This window comes from Physella acuta, unplaced genomic scaffold (assembly GCF_028476545.2).
Source record: "Physella acuta isolate Inbredline_101_S28 unplaced genomic scaffold, ASM2847654v3 ptg000466l, whole genome shotgun sequence".
Lineage (NCBI taxonomy): Eukaryota > Metazoa > Mollusca > Gastropoda > Physidae > Physella > Physella acuta.
The window spans coordinates 1,086,769-1,112,369 of NW_026731985.1; the positions used below are offsets into that span (position 1 = coordinate 1,086,769).

The 25,601-nt window shown below is 42.5% G+C and overlaps 2 protein-coding genes across 2 annotated transcripts in view; one reads left to right on the forward strand and one right to left on the reverse strand.

Moving 5' to 3' along the window:
• The first annotated feature begins 3,033 nt into the window (after window positions 1-3,033).
• The window catches only part of LOC131943815 (voltage-gated hydrogen channel 1), a 41,900-nt gene continuing 19,332 nt past the window's right edge, over window positions 3,034-25,601 (forward strand). The window contains exons 1-3 of the mRNA XM_059304106.1: window positions 3,034-3,092; window positions 12,056-12,377; window positions 22,714-22,838. Of these exons, the coding sequence (XP_059160089.1) occupies window positions 12,133-12,377; window positions 22,714-22,838 (370 nt within the window). The 5' untranslated portion in view covers window positions 3,034-3,092; window positions 12,056-12,132. The remainder of the gene's footprint in view (window positions 3,093-12,055; window positions 12,378-22,713; window positions 22,839-25,601) is intronic.
• LOC131943814 (coiled-coil domain-containing glutamate-rich protein 1-like) lies at window positions 4,404-4,802 on the reverse strand. Its single transcript, XM_059304105.1, has one exon. It carries the CDS (start codon window positions 4,734-4,736, stop codon window positions 4,404-4,406), a length of 333 nt encoding a protein of 110 aa, XP_059160088.1. The 5' UTR covers window positions 4,737-4,802.

Sequence of the window (25,601 nt, forward strand, 5' to 3'; positions counted from 1 at the left end):
CACTGGAGTGGAATTCGTCTCTCTACATCAACTACATAGATTTCTAGAAAGCATTTGATAGCATTCACCATCCATCATTGTGGAAGATACTAGAGCTATATGGCTTTCCAGGAAAAGTCATAAACATACTTAAGGACATGTACTATGACAACCAATGTTGTGTGCGACACGAAAATCAGCAAAGTGAATGGTTCAAGGTAAAAACAGGAGTCAGACAGGACTGTGTCATATCACCTGCCATCTTTTTGGTGGTAATGGACTGGATTATGAGAAGGGCCACTGAGAATAAGCCAAGAGGAATTGTTTGGGAACTTACCAACCACCTAGAGGACTAAATAATGAAAAATAAAATAGTAGAAATATCTAAAGATTGTGAATATTTTCCTCTAAACAAAAAAAAAAGTAAATACATTCAACAATTTTTAGTACAAACTTTTTTTTTTAAATAAAAATGTCCTGCAATTTTAAAAAGCGTTGGTTGAAATATTGATTAAAATCATAAGTACAACAAAAACATAACTATTTTTGTCCTTGTCAAAAAATTAATTAAATGCCAATCATAAATGATTGGTTTGAAAATTTGATGCCATTTAAATCAATAGTTCAAATACTTTATGATCGAGCTATTGGAACTTTTTGTCAGGTGGGGCATAAATGTTGTCACTGAGATGTTTTGATGTGGAACCACGCAGACACACACAAACAAACACACCGATATACATACGCAAACGCATTTATTCATGCTCACGCACGCATGCACATATATATATATATATATATATATATATACACACGCACACACACACATATATATATACATATATATATATATATATATATATATATATATATATATATATATATATATATATATATATATATATATATATATATATATATATATATATATATATATATATATATATATATATATATATATATATATATATATACATATATATACACGTAGATATAATTATATTACATATATTCTTTTAATATGCACGCATATATTATGTATGATATACAATAACATGTAAATATATATGCCTATGTAGACATGCATTTATTCTATAGTATTTGTTATTGTGTAATCTTGAGTGGTATCATATTTACTCTAAAAACTGGCATGAACAAGTTCTGAGAAGTTGGCCAGAACTAGGGTGTAACGCTAACAGCATTAGCCAATAGTTTCGTCTGACTTCAAGTAGGAAAAGCTATTTATAGATTCGAGGACAATACATGTCAGCTGATGTAGACATGGGAGGAAAGCTAAAATGGCTGACCTGACCTAGAGTCTAGAGATTCCACAGCAATATTTTATAAACCAAACTGTAAACTTGATTCTATTTCTGTTTCTTTTTTTTTTAACGAACAGGTCTTTAAAAATGTGCTAACAAGTAGGCATACAGTATGAAACAATGGCTAAACCTTTCTATAATGGGGAGGGGTGGGTTTTCTGATGGCTAAACCTTTCTATAATGGGGAGGGGTGGGTTTTCTGATGGCTAAACCTTTCTATAATGGGGAGGGGTGGGTTTTCTGATGGCTAAACCTTTCTATAATGGGGAGGGGTGGGTTTTCTGATGGCTAAACCTTTCTATAATGGGGAGGGGTGGGTTTTCTGATGGCTAAACCTTTCTATAATGGGGAGGGGTGGGTTTTCTGGTTATTTGAAAGCTCTCAACTGACCCACCCACACATAAAGGTGTTACATAGACTGTCACATCTCCCCTCACATTTCCCCTCACAGCCGACACATTTACACCACACATAGATAAGCCTACAACACACAGTACTTCTCTCTTGTAATCTACACACATTAATCCCACACACATTAATCCCACACCCATTAATCCCACACACATCAAGCTCACACACATCAAGCTCACACACAACCTCACACATAACTCTCCCACACCCACACCTAATTCAACACTCAGTAACCCACATAAATCCACACACAGCAACAAATACAGCAACCCCACACATTCACTCCACATTTAGCAGCCCCCCGCTTTAACCTAACACAAATGACCCCACACCTTAACCCCAACTCCAATTAACCCCACATTCATTAACCCCAACACCAATTAACCCCACATTCATTAACCCCAACACCAATTAACCCCACATTCATTAAACCCAACACCAATTAACCCCACATTCATTAACACCAACTCCAATTAACCCCACATTCATTAAAAGAAGAAAATTGTGGGCCTACTACGGACCACTGGAGATTTCCATGGGAACATTGTGTGGGCCTATATTGTAAGGTGAATATATTGTGGGCCTATATTGTAAGGTGAATATAGTATGGGCCTGTATTGTAAGGTAGAGATATTGTGGGCCTATATTTTCATGGGAATATGGTATGGGCTTATATTTTAAGGGGAATTTATTATTAGCCTATATTTTCATGGGAATATTTGGTGGGTCCTGATTAACATGGGGAAATATTGTGGGTCCTACTTCACATGGATACATAATCTTTACACTGGAGATGTTGTGAACCCTCAAAGATTGAACAAGGCACTTGATTGAACCCCCCCCCCCCCCTCCCCCTCAGTACTGTAAGAACTAAATTAGGCCGAGAGTTGTTTAAACTTATTGGCTTGGTAACAACCAACCAATCAAACAGGCGCAGTTGTTGCTATTTATAGCCAAGTGATCGTAGGCAAAAGTGCATAGTGTCAAGGTTGATTGACGACATTTATCACACACGGGGCCGTCACGGTTGAATGGGTGCATGGGAAATGGTTGGGTGGACAGTGGTTGTCTTTATCAGACAGGTGGGGGTGGGCGTAGCAGACGTAATGACGAGATTGGCGCGGGCTGATGTTGACTCGTAGAGTTCATTGAACGCTGAATATTCTCATAGGGTTGTTTAAGTCACGTGATGTTTACATGCTGGTAGGTCACGATACAACGTGATCACTCGTTTTTTAACGTGACCGAGATACATGCTCAACGTGACGACTGTGACGTCTGCTATATTCTGGTCGTCTGCTAGCACTGACGTGAGAAAAGACACCACTGAACGTTCACAGTCCACTGACGTGAGATAAGACACCACCGTCCAGTATTCAGGTAGGATATTTGAACTTATATTTTTATCAATAACACGATTCGTAGGATATGCACTTTAGATAACAACCCCCCCCCCCCCTCTAAACGTTTAGATTAAACATTTTTCTGCCGGGGAGTTCGAATCTAACGTGCGAGAGAATTTTTGTTTTAAAGAAGTGAGATGTAAAAACTACACAGAAAGTCTTTTTGTTACCAGATCTATGATGTGTGGTAGCGGAGACTAATGGGGGGGGCTTTTTATGTTGGGAACATATGTCACAGCTGTTCGACATACGCACATATACACAATCATTGTGACACACATAGTGACATATACACATATAATTCATTGTGACACACGTAATGGAATATACACATATAATTCATTGTGACACATAGTGACATGTACACATATAGTTCATTGTGACACACGTAATGGAATATACACACTTTATGAATCATATAATCAAAAACCGCTAAATACACTCACACACACAGAATCTTTTTAAAAAAAATCTAATAATTTAGAACCTTGTCTTAAAATACTTTGCCATTAAAGATTAAACATTTGTCCGTACATCCCCTTAAACATGTTAGTAGTCTTGTAATTACTAATCAATTATTTATTTACTAATCAATTATTTATTTACTAATCAATTATGACATTACCAAATACCGTCCATTTAACAGCCACATCCGGGTTGCCTAGTAGCCTTGACCTTAATGTTATGTTAGTTTCAGTCTTATGGAGTTTTCTCTCATGGACTTTAGTTACTGTTTTATCTTGTTTTTAAGCTGATTTTATCCAAGACTTTAATGTAATTTTTTTCTTGTTGTCATTTCTTCTCAAGTAATTAGCATAACAAATCTTAATTAAAGTTAAGGAGATACAAGTAATTAGCATAATAAATCTTAATTAAAGTTAATGAGATACTAAACCTACGTCGTATTTTGTGCCGTACGTTTCTCACGAATGCTTTTGGCTAAAGATCAATCATGAGTAGCCAACCCTGTTGATTACAACAATGGCTCACTGAGATAGGCAAACGCTCTGATGTGCTTCGACTGACGAATTATTGGCAACTGGTACCATACCTACAACTACTGAAGCCATACATGCATACACTTATTTTTTTTTTTTTTTTTTTAAAACATTAAGATGTTTATTACAAGAACAGTACAAATGATGAGAACCATGATGAAGTGTACAACCTGATTATAAATATCTCAGTTTTCTCCTGAACATGATGATAAACACATTTTTACAAGTTTGTGATTAAGTTCAAAATGAAAAGGAAAAAAAAATTATATATATAATAGAACTAAGCAGATTCAGTTGTTTCTGCCATTCGATGATTCATTTGAGTCTGTCTTTGCCTTTTTCTTCGGACTTTCATCTTCTGCATCTTCACTTTCTTTTTCATCTACAGATCGCTTTTCTGCTGTTGTTTCTTCTGTTTTTGATTCTGTCTCTTCTGAGCTAGCATTTTCATTTGTATTTTCTTCTGAATCTTCTGTTTTTGTGTTTTCTTCTGTTTGTTCTTCTGCTTCAGCATCAGCCTCATCAGCTTTGCCTTTCACATCTTCAACTGTCTTTACTACAATTGGCTCTGTGGTCTCTTTTGTTTCTGACTCAACAGCAACATCATCCTTTGTTCCAGGCATTGTAAAATTGTGTGGTTTTCAGCGGACGACGACAGAAACGCTGTTGTTCCTTCCACGACAAAGAACGAGATCATACACTTAACTTAATGATTACAATCACAATGGTGCATGTTCCAAGACAAATGTATCACATTTGGCGTAACTAGGTGTCGATAATGGTAGGACGACCGTTGTGTGACGATATTGAATATTGGTGTGGTTATAAAGATGTGAGGATTCTATGTTTAGTTTGGTGTCATTTATGGGGCCATGACAATTTTTGTTAATAGGGCAGGGATGTGTGTGTGTGTGTGGGGGGGGGGGGGTGAGAAGTGTGATGGGAATTGTTGATTTAAAATTTTTAAAGAGTTATGTTTTTTTAAGCTTAATTAACGCCGTAATTATCCCCGCACCGCAATGTGTTGTCTCGCCCTGTGTTAAGGTCTGGGAATTGACCACTGGTCAGTGATAGTCTCAGCCACCTACACACAGTACCGCAGCAGCATGCAGTACTCACGGAGGTCACGTTGGATTAAGTACCTACAGATGAGGTCAGCTGCATGTCCTAGAGCTTCTTGATCAACTCTAAAGTTATCAGAGAGGCTGCTTTAGTAATCGACTTTTCCAAGTGTGGCCCATTTACTGGCCAGTGGTCAATGATAAAGTTAGTGCTGGACACAGTCGCCTTTTTTATATTGGCCCAGTTACTGTGACTGACCAGTGGTCGGTGATGATGTTAGTCCTGGCCACAGTCGCCTTATTTAGTGTGGCCCACTGGCCAGTGGTCAGTGATAAAGTTAGTGCTGCCCACAGTCGCCTTTTTTATTTTGTCCCATTTACTATGACCGACCAGTGGTCAGTGATGGAGTTTGTGCTGGCCACAGCCATCTTGTTTAGTGTGGCCCACTGACCAGTGGCCAGTGATGACGTTAGTGCTGCCCACAGCCATCTAGTTTAGTGTGGCCCACTGACCAGTGGCCAGTGATGACGTTAGTGCTAGCCTCACCGGCTAGCGTGAGCACCTCCCAGCTAACCAAAGTGTGAGCAGGTCAAAAGGTCCGACACGCTCACGCCTCCCCCGTGGCCAGATGGAGACGGAAGTGACGTAACATGATTACCACTCGCCGCTCGTCCAATCGCTGGTCGCGGTTAACTCCCCTGGTTAACTCCCCTGGTTAACAGTTTCTCGAGTGGGACTGGAGGGCTTGTCAACAACAGCAGCCTAGATTGATGGTCAACTTTTGTCTTGGTCAACTTTTGTCAAGGTTTTTGTCTTGGTCAACTTTTGTCAAGGTTTTTGTCTTGGTCAACTTTTGTCAAGGTTTTTTGTCTTGGTCAACTTTTGTCAAGGTTTTTGTGTTGGTCAACTTTTGTGACGGTAATTTGTATTGGCCAGCATTTTTAAGGTCTATTTTGTAACGACTTTTTGTATTGGTCAACTTTTGATACGACTCGGTCTGGTGATTTAACCTACTTTCTATTTTTAGCATCCCATGCACATTCTGTCTGAAACGTTATCAATCGCCACAAATGCCACATCGACGAATGGCATTCTTTGCTTATTAGTTTTTTTAAAATAAGTTGTGATTTTTTTTCATTGATGGTGCGTCTATAGCTGACAAAAGTTTTCTAAAGCACAGCACAGGCCAAACCCATTTACGACACACATACGGCCCACATACAGCCCACACCAACCTCATATAGGACACAAATTAGGCCCATATACGAACCGCATACGGCACAATAGAAAACCGACGACTGCCCGGGTTTGTTTTAACCACGGCCCACTCACAACCCACTCACAACCCACACACAACCCACACACGATTTATACACGGCTAACACACACGCCATTAACTTCCTCACACAACACACACACAACCCACACAGATCCACACACGGCCTACACCGACCAACACACGATTTATACACGGCTAACACACACGCCATTAACTGCCGCACACAACCCACACAACCCACCCCCACCAAACTGAATTCTGCCCAGAACGCCATAAAACCCAAACACTACAAAAACCATAAACCCTGGTTTAAACACAACAAAAGTCCCCAACACACATCTCAAAGTGTGTCATAACCTCACAATGGAGCTCAAGAGCTGACAGGCAATTGATTGATTTTGTTTCAAGGTAAAAATCCCTTGATAATTCATATAGAACCACCTCCATAATTCATGGAGAACCAGTAAGTCAACAGAAATGAAATACTATCACAGATTCTTGACTCCAATGATAAACGTTATCACCAGTTCGCTATTTTGTGATACTCTGAGAAAATTGTCAATTTGGGGTGGGAGGTTGTTTGGGGAGGGGTGATAACAAGGTCAAGGTTACAGTTACGTAGTGCAAAAATCTGAGGGGCAAGAAATAATTAAATAATTAGTTGTCTTCTCTGAAAGTAATTTTCTGCCTGGGGTTTCGTTTATGTGCCCAGAAAAAAGACAATAAGTTTAGCTCTATCTTTCTTATTCTTTCGTTCATTTTCTTTCTCGATCTTTCCCAATCTCTCTCTTCCACACTGCTCTACACGCTCTCTCTCTCTCCCCCACACTCCCATTCTCTCTCTCAACCCCCCCCCCCCACACACACACACTGTCATTCTCGCTCTCTACCACTCCACCCCCTCTCTCTAATTTTCCCACCAAGTTCTAAGTTGTCTTGATGCTTGCACGCCAACTCCGCCCCTGCCTACCACCAACCTCTCGTCAACGCCACTGTTGTAAAATCTTTCCTGACCTCAACCGATCGCCCCCCCCCCCCACCGCCCCTGCTAAAGTGCCCATGACGTATTTTATGGCCGGCAATAAACGGTGGTGCAGCAGGCAAGCAACTTTGGAAGTTTTCAATTTACAGGAGGGTACACAACCCTGACACAATACACTTGTGTAACCCTTTATACATACACACACACACTCTCTCTCTCTCTCTCTCTCTCACACACACACACACACACACACATATATATATATATATATATATATATATATATATATATATATATATATATATATATATATATATATATATATATATATATATATATATATATATATATATATATATATATATATATATACAGGGTCTGTCGGCCTTGGGGCTGTCGGCTTTTTGTCCAAGTCGGTCTTTTGTCCGTGTCGGCCTTTTGTCTTGTCGGCCTTTTGGATGTCGGCCTTTTGTCCTACACCCCCTTGTATGACCACCATATAACGCATGAGCACCATATATAACGCATGACCACTGGCTGTCTAGCATATGTGCCAGCTCTTGGTTTTGTAAAGCTCCGATAATCCTAGGGCCTTCACGGCTATATGAGACGGCATCGAATGGAACGAGGGAGAATTATGGGCCAAGTTCTTGTAGAATCACGTCAATAAGCTAAGTGATGTTCTCTTACAGGGGAGACTAGATGATGCATTGTGGGAGGTGATGTGGGCTGGGGAGGTATTGGTAGACTAGGGTGGGGTGGTATTGGGTTACCAGCTGTGGGGTGGGGAGGTTTTGGTATACCAGCTGTAGGGTGGGGAGGTATTGGGTTATCAGCTGTAGGGTGGGGAGGTATTGGTATACCAGCTGTAGGGTGGGGAGGTATTGGGTTATCAGCTGTGTGGTGGGGAGGTTTTGGTATACCAGCTGTAGGGTGGGGAGGTATTGGGTTATCAGCTGTGTGGTGGGGAGGTATTGGTATACCAGCTGTAGGGTGGGGAGGTATTGGGTTATCAGCTGTGTGGTGGGGAGGTATTGGTATACCAGCTGTGTGGTGGGGAGGTATTGGTATACCAGCTGTAGGGTGGGGAGGTATTGGGTTATCAGCTGTGTGGTGGGGAGGTTTTGGTATACCAGCTGTAGGGTGGGGAGGTATTGGTAGACTAGGGTGGGGAGGTATTGGGTTATCAGCTGTAGGGTGGGGAGGTTTTGGTAGGCTAGGGTGGGGGGGGGGAGGATATTGATAAATATTGATTTTCAGAAATCAAATATTTGAAGGAACCAGACAAGTTGATACACATTTGATACTTAATACTTGCCATGTTTATACTAGGCACGAAGGAGGAAGACGAACTTCCACTTACACGAAGGAAGAAAACGAGCCTTCACATACACGAAGGAAAACGAACCTCGACATATTCGAAGGAAGAAGACGAACCAGCATCGATCTCATTCGATCGAAGATGAATTGCACGCGCCCCGCAATTTGTTGTTTCTCCTGCTAGCAGACGGGGCCGCTGGGGTGGGGAGGAGGGGGATGGTCTCGGCCTTGGTTCCAGCCGGCCTGGTGTACAGACTGCCGGAGGACAGGCTGCTCCACATTGTTTGCCACCTGGATCGTCTCGTGGCACTTGTGGGAGCTTGGTTTACCGATAGGATAACACATCAAGACTGGGATCCTGGTTTACCGATAGGATAACACACCAAGACTGGGATCGTGGTTTACCGATAGGATAACACACACCAAGACTGGGATCGTGGTTTACCGATAGGATAACACACACCAAGACTGGGAGCTTGGTTTACCGATAGGATAACACACCAAGACTGAGATCTTGGTTTACCGATAGGATAACACACCAAGACTGGGATCTTGGTTTACCGATAGGATAACACACCCAAACGTCTGGAAACATGAGGAAAGTTTTCCTGTGGTTTACCCATGTTAACCCAGGCCGCAGGTTAGGCCGTGTGGTCTAGCGGTTAGGATTATTTTTTTCACGCAAGGTATTGAGCTCCGTGGTAATTAGCTTAATTAATGAGTGCGGAGGTTGTGTTGTTGTCTGTGGATTATAATTTTCAATCATTACTTTAGTACAGTGTGTATGTCTTACAACGTGGCAGTTGATAGTCTATAGCATCTATAGAAAAGTGTTATTGTTGAGTGGACGAATCGAAAATTACATGGCCATAGTGATAGATAAGTGGCCATATTAACCTAACAGTGGCCATAATGATAGTAAAGTGGCCATAGTGATAGTAAAGTGGCTATAGTGATAGTAAAATGGCCATAATGATAGTAAAGTGGCCATAGTGATAGTAAAGTGGCCATAGTGATAGTAAAATGGCCATAGTGGTAGTAAAGTGGCCATAGCAATAGTAAAATGGCCATAGTGATAGTAAAATGGCCATAGTGATAGTAAAATGGCCATAGTGATAGTAAAATGGCCATAGTGATAGTAAAATGGCCATAGTGATAGTAAAATGGCCATAGTGGTAGTAAAGTGGCCATAGCAATAGTAAAATGGCCATAGTGATAGTAAAATGGCCATAGTGATAGTAAAATGGCCATAGTGATAGTAAAATGGCCATAGTGATAGTAAAATGGCCATAGTGATAGTAAAATGGCCATAGTGATAGTAAAGTGGCCCTATCGATAATTGCGTGGCCATATTAGCCTAACAGTGAGCATAATTACCTAACAGACTCTCTAGTACAGAAGCCTATGCCAGAATGTCCTAAGTTACTGCAGCAGGCTTAGAAAGAATGAGTTACACATTTTCCGATCCGCACAATTTTAGACTGACGGCTGACTAGCTAAAACGAGATCGTCAGACAACATAAAGTTAGGATAATTTAGGATAATGTTATATTGGTTGAAATCAACAGAAGTGGCCCCAACAATATAAAGTTAAGATAATTTAGGATAATGTTATATTGGTTAAAAACAACAGAAATGGCCCCAACAACATAAAGTTAGGATAATTTAGGATAATGTTATATTGGTTGAAATCAACAGAAGTGGCCCCAACAACATAAAGTTAGGATAATTTAGGATAATGTTATGTTGGTTAAAAACAACAGAAGTGGCCCCAGACAATATAAAGTTAGGATAATTTAGGATAGTGTTATATTGGTTGAAATCAACAGAATCAGTCGAAACAGGCTGATATTGTTGCAAATGTTACACACCTTAAAACGGTTAATGATATTGTTGCATATGTTACACACCTTAAAACGGTTAATGATATTGTTGCAAATGTTACACACCTTAAAACGGTTAAGAAAAAAATTTGGTTCTTTTAAAAGATGTAAGAATATACGTTACTGTATGTTAAATAGCGTGGATTCATTAGGGACTTTTTGTGTTGGGTAGAAAATGTGGATAATCTAGGATATTGTCGTGATAGGAAATTGGATAATCTAGGGTGTTGTTATTTTAGGAAAATGGATAATCTAGGGTGTTGTTATTTTAGGAAAATGGATAATCTAGGGTGTTGTTATTTTAGGAAAATGGATAATCTAGGGTGTTGTTATTTTAGGAAAATGGATAATCTAGGGTGTTGTTATTTTAGGAAACTGGATAATCTAGGGTGTTGTTATTTTAGGAAAATGGATAATCTAGGGTGTTGTTATTTTAGGAAAATGGATAATCTAGGGTGTTGTTATTTTAGGAAAATGGATAATATAGGGTGTTGTTATTTTAGGAAAATGGATAATCTAGGGTGTTGTTATTTTAGGAAAATGGATAATCTAGGGTGTTGTTATTTTAGGAAAATGGATAATCTAGGGTGTTGTTATTTTAGGAAACTGGATAATCTAGGGTGTTGTTATTTTAGGAAAATGGATAATCTAGGGTGTTGTTATTTTAGGAAAATGGATAATCTAGGGTGTTGTTATTTTAGGAAAATGGATAATCTAGGGTGTTGTTATTTTAGGAAAATGGATAATCTAGGGTGTTGTTATTTTAGGAAACTGGATAATCTAGGGTGTTGTTATTTTAGGAAAATGGATAATCTAGGGTGTTGTTATTTTAGGAAACTGGATAATCTAGGGTGTTGTTATTTTAGGAAACTGGATAATCTAGGGTGTTGTTATTTTAGGAAAATGGATAATCTAGGGTGTTGTTATTTTAGGAAACTGGATAATCTAGGGTGTTGTTATTTTAGGAAAATGGATAATCTAGGATATTTTGTGTTAGGAACCAGGATAATCTAGGATATTGTTGTGGTATGAAAATGGATAATATAGGATATTGTTGTGTTAGTAAACTGGATAACTTAGAATATTGTTAGGAAACTGGATAACCTAGGATATTGTTAGGAAACTGGATAACCTAGGGTATTGTTGTGTTAAGAAACTGGATAAGCTAGGATATCCTTAAGGAAACTGGATAACCTAGGATATTGTTAGGAAACTGGATAACCTAGGGTATTGTTGTGTTAAGAAACTGAATAAGCTAGGATATCCTTAAGGAAACTGGATAACCTAGGATATTGTTAGGAAACTGGATAACCTAGGATATTGTTAGGAAACTTTATAACCAAGGATATTGTTAGTAAATGGATAACCTAGGATATTGTTAGGAAACTGGATAACTTTGGATATCATTTCCTCTAGTGCCGCTGACCGCTGTCCTACCGCTCCTACCTTGAGCTGTTACTGCAGCGAGTGATGGTAACTATGGTCTAGGCGGGATGGATAAGGGCGGAGGTCAAGAGGTCACCCTGCTGGAGATGGGAGGTAACAATGGCGTCCACAAGGACAAGCACCTCATGAGGCTGGAGCGGAAGAAGATGGAGGGCGGGATGCTGCAGGACGACAGGACGCCGGATGAGGACCGAGAGGACGAGAGCTTGAATGACGTCTTGGATGATGACGCCAGTGATGACTCGTCCAGCGTGGCTGAGTCACATCACTCGCACGTCCTTGACCCCAACTCGTGAGTACTCTCGGTAGATGAGGTCTGTGTTACGTGTACGGTTTGTCTGGATCTGTGTTATGTATGTGTATGTTCAAGAAGTCTTCGTATGTGTGATGTATGTGTATGTTCACGATGTGAAGCTATGTGTTGTATATGTGTATGTTCGAGATGTGTACATATGTGTTATGTATGTGTATATTCAAGATGTGTAGCTTTGTGTTATTTATGTGTATATTCAAGATGTGTAGCTATGTGTTATGTATGTGTATATTCAAGATGTGTAGCTTTGTGTTATGTATGTGTATATTCAAGATGTGTAGCTATGTGTTATGTATGTGTATATTCAAGATGTGTAGCTATGTGTTATGTATGTGTATGTTCAAGATGTGTAGCTATGTGTTATGTATATGTATATTCAAGATGTGTAGCTATGTGTTATGTATGTGTATGTTCAAGATGTGTAACTATGTGTTATGTATATGTATGTTCAAGATGTGTAACTATGTGTTATGTATATGTATGTTCAAGAATGGTAGCTGTGTTATGTATGAGTATGGTGTATGTTCAAGATGTGTACCTATGTGTTATGTATGTGCATTTATACGATATATACATATCTTTTATGTTTGTGTATGTTCGTAGTTATGTGTTATGTATGTTCAAGATTTGTAGCTGTGTTATTATTTGTGTATGTTCACGATATTTGCCTAATTGTAATGTATGCGTATGTTCTAGGTTGTGCTATGGATGTGTACGGTCAAGTTTTGTGTATATGTGTTTAAGTTTGTCACGTTGGTTTGTTGTAAAGGATTTACTGTATCGATGGCTAGTAGAGAATCACATGATATTGTTACCTGCCTGTGTTCATTCCAATGTGTACTGGACCTCACACATGACCTAACACATGACCTGACCTCACATATGACCTGACCTCACATATGACCTGACCTCACACATGACCTGACCTCACATATGACCTCACACATGACCTCACACATGACCTCACACATGACCTAACACATGACCTGACCTCACATATGACCTGACATCACACATGACCTGAAACATAACCTGATCTCACACATGACCTGACCTCACATGACGTAACCTCACATATGACCTAACCTCACACATGACCTCACACATGACCTAACACATGACCTAACACATGACCTGACCTCACATATGACCTAACCTCACATGTGACCTAAGACATGACCTGACCTCACACATGACCTAACACATGACCTAACACATGACCTGACCTCACACATGACCTCACACATGATCTAACACATGACCTGACCTCAGACATGAGCTGACCTCACATATGACCTAACCTCACACATGACCTCACACATGACCTAACACATGACCTAACACATGACCTGACCTCACATATGACCTAACCTCACATGTGACCTAAGACATGACCTGACCTCACACATGACCTAACACATGACCTAACACATGACCTGACCTCACACATGACCTCACACATGATCTAACACATGACCTGACCTCAGACATGAGCTGACCTCACATATGACCTAACCTCACACATGACCTAACACATGACCTGACCTCACAAATGACCTAACACATGACCTGACCTCACACATGACCTCACACATGACCTAACACATGACGTGAACTCACACATGACCTCACACATGACTTCACACATGACCCACCACACAACATAAGCTCACACCTGAATCTCAAGTCCTGACCGAGGTGTTTGAAAGGAATGTTAATGTCCCGACACCTGCGGCTAATCCTGCATGTTGCATTGTTTGGGCACAGCTGTAGGCTTGTAGATAGTTGGGAACTCCAATACAGCCTGATGCAAGTTTCTATATGTAGCACCAATACAGCCTGCTGTAGGCCCCTATCACCAATCCAGCCTGCTGTAGGCCCCTATCACCAATCCAGCCTGCTGTAGGCCCCTATCACCAACACACCTGCTGTAGGCCCCTATCACCAATACAGCCTGCTGTAGGCTGTTATCACCAATCCAGCCTGCTGTAGGTCCCTATCACCAATACAGTCTGCTTTAGGTCTCTATCACCAATACAGCCTGCTGTAGGTCCCTATCACCAATACAGCCTGCTGTAGGTCTCTATCATCAATACAGCCTGCTGTAGGTCCCTATCACCAATACAGCCTGCTGTAGGTCCCTATCACCAATACAGCCTGCTGTAGGTCTCTATCATCAATACAGCCTGCTGTAGGTCCCTATCACCAATACAGCCTGCTGTAGGTCCCTATCACCAATACAGCCTGCTGTAGACCCCTATCACCAATACAGCCTGCTGTAGGTCCCTATCACCAATACAGCCTGCTGTAGGTCTCTATCACCAATACAGCCTGCTGTAGGTCCCTATCACCAATACAGCCTGCTGTAGACCCCTATCACCAATACAGTCTGCTGTAGGCCCCTATCACCAATACAGCCTGCTGTAGGCTGTTATCACCAATCCAGCCTGCTGTAGGTCCCTATCACCAATACAGCCTGCTGTAGGCCTCTACATGTATCACCAGTATAGCTGGACCACCAAACCTATTTAGACCACATAAAACAGACCGACCACCAAACCTATCTAGACCACATAAAACAGACGGACCACCAAACCTATCTAGACCACCAAACCTATCTGGACCACATAAAACAGACGGTCCACCAAACCTATCTGGACCACATAAAACAGACGGACCACCAAACCTATCTGGACCACATAAAACAGTCGTGGACCACATAAAACAGACCGACCACCAAACCTATCTGGACCACATAAAACAGACGGAACACCCAACCTATCTGGACCACATAAAACAGACGTGGACCACATAAAACAAACGGACCACCAAACCTATCTATTATACATAAAACAGCCGGACCACCAAACCTATCTAGACCACATAAAACAGACGTGGACCACATAAAACAAACGGACCACCAAACCTATCTATTATACATAAAACAGCCGGACCACCAAACCTATCTAGACCACATAAAACAGACGTGGACCACATAAAACAAACGGACCACCAAACCTATCTAGACCACATAAAACAGACGTGGACCACATAAAACAAACGACCACCAAACTTATCTACACCACATAAAACAGACGGTCCACCAAACCTATCTAGACCACATAAAACAGACGGTCCACCAAACCTATCTGGACCACATAAAACAGCCGGACCACCAAACCTATCTAGACCACATAAAACAGACGTGGACCACATAAAACAAACGACCACCAAACCTATCTAGACCACATAAAATAGACGGACCACCAAACCTATGTGGACCACAGTCCTGCTCACCCACGCATCCATCCCTGGCCGCCTCTGACCTAATCACCGGCCCTGATTGATCGTGAATTGACGTGTTTATCGATCGGCGTATTGATGTAGGGAACACAGGGTAGCCCAGGGTAGCAGAGGGGCAGGCCATGGTAGCACAGGGTAGCAGAGGGCATGCCAGGATAGCACAGGGGCAGGCCAGGGTAGCACAGGGGCGGGACATGGTAGCACAAGGGGCAGGCCAGGGTAGCACAAGGGGCAGGCCAGGGTAGCACAGCGGCAGGCCAGGGTAGCACAGGGTAGCACAAGGGGCAGGCCAGGGTAGCACAGGGGCAGACCAGGGTAGCACAGGGGCAGGACAGGGTAGCACAGGGTAGCACAAGGGGCAGGCCAGGGTAGCACAGGGGCAGGCCAGGGTAGCACAGGGGCAAGACAGGGTAGCACAAGGGGCAGGCCAGGGTAGCACAGGGGCAGGCCAGGGTAGCACAAGGGGCAGGCCAGGGTAGCACAGGGGCAGGCCAGGGTAGCACAAGGGGCAGGCCAGGGTAGCACAGGGTAGCACTAGGGGCAAGCCAGGGTAGCACAGGGTAGCACAAGGGGCAGGCCAGGGTAGCTCTAGGGGCAGGCCTGGGTAGCACAGGGTAGCACAGGGTAGCACTAGGGGCAAGCCAGGGTAGCACAGGTAGCACAGGGTAGCACAAGGGGCAGGCCAGGGTAGCACAAGGTAGCACATGGGCAGGCAAGGGTAGCACAGGGGCAGGCCAGGGTAGCACAGGGTAGCACTAGGGGCAAGCCAGGGTAGCACAGGGTAGCACTAGGGGCAAGCCAGGGAGCACAGGTAGCACAGGGTAGCACAAGGGGCAGGCCAGGGTAGCACAGGGCAGGCCAGGGTAGCACAGGGGCAGGACAGGGTAGCACAGGGGCAGGACAGGGTAGCACAGGGTAATACAGGGCAGGACAGGGTAGCACAGGGTAGCACACGGGTAGGCCAGGGTAGCACAGGGTAGCACTAGAGGCAGGCCAGGGTAGCACAGTGTAGCACAGGGGCAGGCTTGGGTAGCACAGAGTAGCACAGGGGCAGACTAGGGTAGCACAGGGTAGCACTAGGGCAGGTCAGGGTAGCACAGGGTAGCACAGGGTAGCACTAGAGGCAGGCCAGGGTAGCACAGGGGCAGGACATGGTAGCAATAGGGGCAGGACATGGTAGCACTAGGGCAGGTCAGGGTAGCACAGAGTAGCACAGGGGCAGGACATGGTAGCAATAGGGGCAGGACATGGTAGCACAGGGGCAGGACAGGGTAGCACATGGTAGCACTAGGGGCAGGCCAGGGTAGCACAGGGGCAGGCCAGGGTAGCAATAGGGGCAGGTTAGGGTAGCAATAGGGGCAGGTTAGGGTAGAACAGGGTCCCAAAAGGCCAGGCCAGGGTAGCACAAGGGCAGGCCTGCTGTAGGCCTCTACATGTAGCACTCCCCCTGCCCTCCCCCACCTGATTACCTGCACATACCTGCAGAAAACCATGACAACAGCTTTAGTGTTGGTCACAGAGTGCAGCACAACACTCACTTTATGAAACATCCGATATACGTATTGCAAATAGCGATGTACATGTATCGTTTTGTGTTATCTTGGTCCATCCTTATGGTGGTATATCTGTTGATTATGTCAGTGGATTATATCTGTTGATTATATCAGTTGATTTTATCAGTTGATTTTATCAGTTGATTATATATTACTGAGATATCTTATTCCATCACTTCATCAAAAGACTTTTTATATATAATCCATTATATCAGTTTATCGTATATAACATTGAGATATACATATAATATATATTGATCCAATATAGTATTGGGTTATACCTATTATATCAGTTTATCCAATTTATCTTTGAGAAATAACCAATGGTTTGTGATCGGTACAGCGACTCTTGAATTAGCACCCACAAAAGTCGACGCCATTGTTCAAAATATGACGAAATATTCAATAGATTATTGACATATTAAGCCCGCTATGACTGACACTTTAATCCATATACATTGAACAATTTATCCACATGACACTGAAACTTTAATCCACCGTAATCCATAGAAAATAGTGTATCCACAATACACTTTTTATCCATTGAAAGTTGAGACACCTATCATCAAAATATTTATAAGTACATTCACAAATTACTTCTGCATATTATTTGGAAATTATTAAAAAGACGTCAAGGTTTTGTTCAACTATCTCTTGGACGCGGGTTTCAAGCAAACAGAGACGTAAGAAATGAATCAAGGACATCACCTTTTGCCTTTATTCCAGATGAATTACACCCCAAGTTAATTACACCCCACGTCAATTCCACCCCCAAGTTATTTACCCTCTCACGTCAATTACACCAACATATAAATAAATCCTCTGTCAATTACACCCCAAGTATATTACACCCCATGTCAATTACAACCCTATGTCAATTACTATCCGGTCAATTTCCCCAGAGTGTAATTACCCCCCCCCCCCTCCCGCGAGAATACCTATGGACTAATTTACCTGTACATCGAGAGGCCTGGGATTCTAGAGATCTGGAAAGGCCGACATAGTTCGATACCAATCGGGTTTCTTGCGTTGCTTAGGAAACCAGGAAAGTGTAGAATAAGCTTATTCCGGTCTGAATATTTCCTAACCCTAACCTAACCCCACTTTTAACCTTAATAATAACCCTACTATGAACTTGTGGTTAGGGTTAGATTTAGGGGCTATTTGTAATCAACGGAGGAGAGGTAAAGTGCTACTGCATCGTGATGATATTAATGTGTGTGTAAGTGTGTATAGCGCGGGGGGGGGGATTAGCAGAGGGATTAAGAATAATTGCAAATATTATTTAACACAAAATTAGCTTATTATTAAACACATTATTCGTTGTACGTCACGTTATAAATACCCTCTGAGTCATACAACCACCCCGCCCCTTCCCCTCTCTACCACACAAAATAATAAACAAGAAAAAAATAAGATAGGAGCATTTTTATGAATTAACTCTTTAATTTCACGAGGTATTTCAAAATATTTATGTAAACACATAATCTGTAAATAAAACAGGAGAAAACAGACCCCACCCACATCGTGTTGTGTGATGTGTGCACGATCACAAATTTTAAACTTAAAATCTGTTCTCTATAACCCGATTACCAGCCTCCCGTTTTCTAATTACCACCCAGCTATCATCCTAATTAATCAGCTAATTGCCAGATACACTTAGCCAAACGCTACCAAAGATTTTCATTTAATCAGTGGCAATCGGCCAAACATCACAGCAATAAATTTTGGCATCTTAAGGCTGTCTCCACGCCTTACACTACAGTATTATCTCCAACTTTTCCCTGATTCTCTCCCCTAGATTTGCGATCGAATGGCCAACACAGGGCTAGCGAAGTATTGAGGTCAGTGTGGTTTGGATCGATACTTGCCGGTTTGCGTGTTGGTCCTAAATCTGCCGTGATATGCCAGCTAGCTCCTGGCCAGAACACAGGCGACATCTTATCAAACACAACATTTTTCGATTCACAAAAAATAAATTCTGTAGCTGTCTATGTCCACTCGTTCTTGTGTTATATCATGTAATCAACATGTTATATAGATATTATAATGACAGCTGATATTTTTTTAAATGCCACGAGTTTACTCAGCGTTATTAGATACCCAGCATCTTTTAAAAAAGGCGAACATACCTTTTCGAGCAGTAGCGAGCTCTTCCTTACAAAAATTACATAGAGTCTTCTCTATGTATTTGTAGGTTAATGAATGATTTCTTAAATCTTAAATAGAGGTGGGAGATTTAAACGAAAGATGCGGATGTATTGTGGATTAAATGTGACGTCCTAATAATTTAGTTGACGTCTTGTATTGTGGATTAAACATGACGTCCTCATAAGTTAGTGGACGTCTATGTGGACGACAATATTTTAACATGGCCGTAATCGATTTCTTCAAATCCAATCATGAATTGTGTAGTGAAATACGACAGATGGCTAGCTAGATTTGATATGACTAGTGAAATATGACATATGGCTAGCTAGATATGACATGACAAGTCAACCATGACACTTGGGACCTGGCTAATCTGAAATACACTGACATTCTGAAATATCGATTGTCCACTTTTAACTGACATTAACCAGACCTATGACATTTTAGCTTTTGGAACTTTTCACATCAATTTATGTCGCAGGTCGCGGTAGTGTATTTGAAATATCTGGTCGAAAAACCTGCCAGTGGTCTAAAAACCTGCCGATGGTCTATAAACCTGCTAATGGTCTAAAAACCTGCCAGTGGTCGAAAAGCCTGTCGGTGGTCTAAAAACCTGCCAGATGTATAAAAAATTACCAGTGGTCTAAAAACCTGCCAGTGGTCTAAAAACCTGCCAGTGGTCTAAAAAGCTGCTAAAATCTGCCATGGTATAGAATCTACTCGAATGGATGGTCTGAAATCGAATGTACCAGCGGTCAAGAAATAATTGGACCACTTGTCTATAACCTACTTGACGGTTGGTCAAGAATCTACTTGACCAGTGGTCAATAGATCAATGGTCTAGAATCTATAAATAACCTGACCCGTAGTCTAGAATCTACTTGAGCCGTGGCCTGTGTAACTCTGCCAGAATGCCGTGATGGTTTTTACACATGACATGGCTGCACCGATCTCTAAATCCCATGGCTTGGCCGCCATTTTGTGTGCATCACGTGACATAGTGAGGTGTGGAAAAGGTGGGTTGGAAATGGAATGACAGTCAATTTATGTGGCGTAGCAAAGGTTTATACTCAGTCCACAACCCACACTTTAAAATCCCACCTCACATAACCCCACATCACACCCCCACCTCACAATCCCCACCTTACATTCCCCACCACACAGCCCCACCTGACATCCCCACCTTACAACCCCCACCCAACAACCCCCGCTATCAGCTAAAAAAGATGTGCATCAAAGAGCTCTATCCTGTACAATGTTGCACAATTTTGTGTTGCATTTTGTGTATTGCGTAACTGATTTTGTCGCAATCTAGTCTGTTAATGTTAGAGTTTTGTGTCTAATTCAGCTTTATGGCCAAGTCTCATGTCTAACTTTGTGTCTACGTCTCATGTCTAAGTCTTGTGTGTACGTCTCATGTCTAAGTCTTGTGTCTACGTCCCATGTCTAAGTCTTGTGTCTACGTCTCATGTCTAAGTCTTGTGTCTACGTCTCATGTCTAAATCTTGTGTCTACGTCTCATGTCTAAGTATTATGTCTACATCTCATGTCTAAGTCTTGTGTCTACGTCTCATGTCTACTTTGTGTCTACGTCTCATGTCTAACTTTGCGTCTACGTCTCATGTCTAAGTCTTGTGTCTACGTCTCATGTCTAAGTCTTGTGTCTACGTCTCATGTCTAAGTCTTGTGTCTACGTCTCGTGTCTAAGTCTTGTGTCTATGTCGTCTGATCATGTTTCTGTTGGTGTCGTCATTTTTTAATTCTTGTGTCTACGTCTCATGTCTAAGTCTTATGTCTACGTCTCATGTCTAAGTATTGTGTGTACATCTCATGTCTAAGTCTTGTGTCTACGTCTCATGTCTACGTCTCATGTCTAAATCTTGTGTCTACGTCTTATGTCTAAGTATTATGTCTACATCTCATGTCTAAGTCTTGTGTCTACGTCTCATGTCTACTTTGTGTCTACGTCTCATGTCTAACTGCGTCTACGTCTCATGTCTAAGTCTTGTGTCTACGTCTCATGTCTAAGTCTTGTGTCTACGTCTCATGTCTAAGTCTTGTGTCTACGTCTCGTGTCTAAGTCTTGTGTCTATGTCGTCTGATCATGTTTCTGTTGGTGTCGTCATTTTTTAATTCTTGTGTCTACGTCTCATGTCTAAGTCTTATGTCTACGTCTCATGTCTAAGTATTGTGTGTACATCTCATGTCTAAGTCTTGTGTCTACGTCTCATGTCTACGTCTCATGTCTACGTCTTGTGTCTACGTCTCATGTCTAAGTCTTGCGTCTATGTCTCATGTCTAAGTCTTGATTCTACGTCTCATGTCGAAGTCTTGTGTCTACGTCTCATGTCTAAGTCTTGTGTCTACGTCTCATGTCTAAGTCTTGTGTCTATGTCTCATGTCTAAGTCTTGATTCTACGTCTCATGTCGAAGTCTTGTGTCTACGTCTCATGTCTAAGTCTTGTGTCTACGTCTCATGTCTAAGTCTTGTGTCTACGTCTCATGTCTAAGTCTTGTGTCTACGTCGTCTGATCATGTTTCTGTTGGTGTCGTCGTTTTGTGTTGGTGTTGTCTGGTTAGATTGCTGTTGGTGTTAGTGATTATATCAAATGTTGTACCTTTTTAGTTCTGCAATAAATGTTATACCGTTGAATTAGTTGTGTAATAAATGTTATACCTGTTGAGTTATATAATAAATGTTTCCCATATTAGAACTACAGATGTCATGAGTTCTAGACCCGTGATTCTCCATATAACCCATACCTCTACGACCCCAATAACCCATGAAACGACCCATGTTATGATTCATACAAATCCTGTTATGCCCCAGATAGCGACACCTATGATGACCCATGTTTTACCCCTGTGTCTGACCCATAGAGTGACCCCTATGATGACCCATTCAGTGACCCCTATGATGACCCATACAGTAACCCCTATGATGACCCATACAGTGACCCCTATGATGACCCATTCAGTGACCCCTATGATGACCCATGTTTTACCCCTGTGTCTGACCCATAGAGTGACCCCTATGATGACCCACTCAGAGACCCCTATGATGACCCATGTTAACCCCTATGATGACCCATTCAGTGACCCCTATGATGACCCAGACAGTGACCCCTATGATGACCCATGTTTTACCCCTGTGTCTGACCCATAGAGTGACCCCTATGATGACCCACTCAGAGACCCCTATGATGACCCATGTTAACCCCTATGATGACCCATTCAGTGACCCCTATGATGACCCAGACAGTGACCCCTATGATGACCCATGTTAACCCCTGTGTCTGACCCCCCAGATGTAAGGGTAAACTCGCCGCCTACCTGAAGACAAACGTCGTGCAATATTTCGTCATCTTCCTGGTCGTGGCTGATTGCGTCATTATTGTCCTGGAACTCCTGCTGGACATGGAGATCATCAAATGTAAGACTTTTGTCTGCCCACGCTCAACTTTTGTCTGTCCTCGTTTAACTTTTGTCTGTCCACGCTCAACTTTTAGTCTGTCCACGCTCATTTTTTGTCTGTCCACGCTCAACTTTTGTCTGTCCACGCTCAACTTTTGTCTGTCCACGCTCAACTTTTGTCTGTCCACGCTCAACTTTTGTCTGTCCACGCTCAACTTTTGTCTGTCCACGCTCAACTTTTGTCTGTCTTCGCTCAACTTTTGTCTGTCCACGCTCAACATTTGTCTGTCCACGCTCAACTTTTGTCTGTCCTCGCTCAGCTTTTGTCTGTCCACGCTCAACATTTGTCTGTCCTCGCTCAACTTTTGTCTGTCCTCGCTCAACTTTTGTCTGTCCACGCTCAACTTTTGTCTGTCCTCGCTCAACTTTTGTCTGTCCTCGCTCAACTTTTGTCTGTCCTCGCTCAACTTTTGTCTGTCCTCGCTCAACTTTTGTCTGTCCTCGCTCAACTTTTGTCTGTCCTCGCTCAACTTTTGTCTGTCCTCGCTCAACTTTTGTCTGTCCTCGCTCAACTTTTGTCTGTCCTCGCTCAACTTTTGTCTGTCCTCGCTCAACTTTTGTCTGTCCACGCTCAACTTTTGTCTGTCCACGCTCAGCTGTTGTCTGTCCACACGCAACTTTTGTCTGTCCTCGCTCAACTTTTGTCTGTCCTCGCTCAACTTTTGTCTGTCACCGCTCAACTTTTGTCTGTCCTCGCCCAACTTTTGTCTGTCCTCGCTCAACTTTTGTCTGTCTACGCTCAACTTTTGTCTGTGTCTGTCCTCGCTCAACTTTTGTCTGTCCTCGCTCAACTTTTGTCTGTCCACGCTCAACTTTTGTCTGTCTACGCTCAACTTTTGTCTGTGTCTGTCCTCGCTCAACTTTTGTCTGTCCACGCTCAACTTTTGTCTGTCCACGCTCAACTTTTGTCTGTCCTCGCTCAACTTTTGTCTGTCCTCGCTCAACTTTTGTCTGTCTAGCTCAACTTTTGTCTGTCCACGCTCAACATTTGTCTGTCCACTCTCAACGTTTGTGTCCACGCTCAACTTTTGTCTGTCCATGCTCAACTTTTGTCTGTGTCTGTCCACGCTCAACTTTTGTCTGTCCTCGCTCAACTTTTGTTTGTCCACGCTCAGCTTTTGTCTGTCACCGCTCAATTTTTGTCTGTCCACGCTTTTGTCTGTGTCTGTCCTCGCTCAACTTTTGTCTGTCCTCGCTCAACTTTTGTCTGTCCACGCTCAACTTTTGTCTGTCCACGCTCAACTTTTGTCTGTCCTCGCTCAACTTTTGTCTGTCCTCGCTCAACTTTTGTCTGTCTACGCTCAACTTTTAGTCTGTCCTCGCTCAACTTTTGTCTGTCCTCGCTCAACTTTTGTCTGTCCTCGCTCAACTTTTGTCTGTCCTCGCTCAACTTTTGTCTGTCTACGCTCAACATTTGTCTGTCCACGCTCAACTTTTGTCTGTCCTCGCTCAGCTTTTGTCTGTCCACGCTCAACTTTTGTCTGTCCACGCTCAACTTTTGTCTGTCCTCGCTCAACTTTTGTCTGTCCTCGCTCAACTTTTGTCTGTCTGCGCTCAACTTTTAGTCTGTCCTCGCTCAACTTTTGTCTGTCCTCGCTCAACTTTTGTCTGTCCTCGCTCAACTTTTGTCTGTCCTCGCTCAACTTTTGTCTGTCTACGCTCAACATTTGTCTGTCCACGCTCAACTTTTGTCTGTCCTCGCTCAACTTTTGTCTGTCCACGCTCAACTTTTGTCTGTCCACGCTCAACTTTTGTCTGTCCTCGCTCAACTTTTGTCTGTCCTCGCTCAACTTTTGTCTGTCTACGCTCAACTTTTAGTCTGTCCTCGCTCAACTTTTGTCTGTCCTCGCTCAACTTTTGTCTGTCCTCGCTCAACTTTTGTCTGTCCTCGCTCAACTTTTGTCTGTCTACGCTCAACTTTTAGTCTGTCCTCGCTCAACTTTTGTCTGTCCTCGCTCAACTTTTGTCTGTCCTCGCTCAACTTTTGTCTGTTTTCGCTCAACTTTTGTCTGTCCTCGCTCAACTTTCGTCTGTCCACGCTCAACTTTTGTCTGTCCACGCTCAACTTTTGTCTGTTACGCTCAACTTTTGTTTGTCTAACTCAACTTTTGTCTGTCCTCGCTCAACTTTTGTCTGTGTCCACGCTCAACTTTTGTCTGTCCACGCTCAACTTTTGTCTGTCCTCGCTCAACTTTTGTCTGTCCTCGCTCAACTTTTGTCTGTCCACGCTCAACTTTTGTCTGTGTCCACGCTCAACTTTTGTCTGTCCACGCTCAACTTTTGTCTGTCTAACTCAACTTTTGTCTGTCCACGCTCAACTTTTGTCTGTGTCCACGCTCAACTTTTGTCTGTCCACGCTCAACTTTTGTCTGTCCACGCTCAGCTTTTGTCTGTCCACGCTCAACTTTTGTCTGTCCTCGCTCAGCTTTTGTCTGTCTACGCTCAACATTTGTCTGTCCACGCTCAACTTTTGTCTGTCCTCGCTCAACTTTTGTCTGTCCACGCTCAACTTTTGTCTGTCCACGCTCAACTTTTGTCTGTCCTCGCTCAACTTTTGTCTGTCCTCGCTCAACTTTTGTCTGTCTACGCTCAACTTTTAGTCTGTCCTCGCTCAACTTTTGTCTGTCCTCGCTCAACTTTTGTCTGTCCACGCTCAACTTTTGTCTGTCCTCGCTCAACTTTTGTCTGTCCTCGCTCAACTTTTGTCTGTCCTCGCTCAACT

Coding starts and splice junctions, on each gene's coding strand:
- LOC131943814 (XM_059304105.1), bottom strand. CDS start 4,736: ATGCCTGGAACAAAGGATGATGTTGCTGTTGAGTCAGAAACAAAAGAG.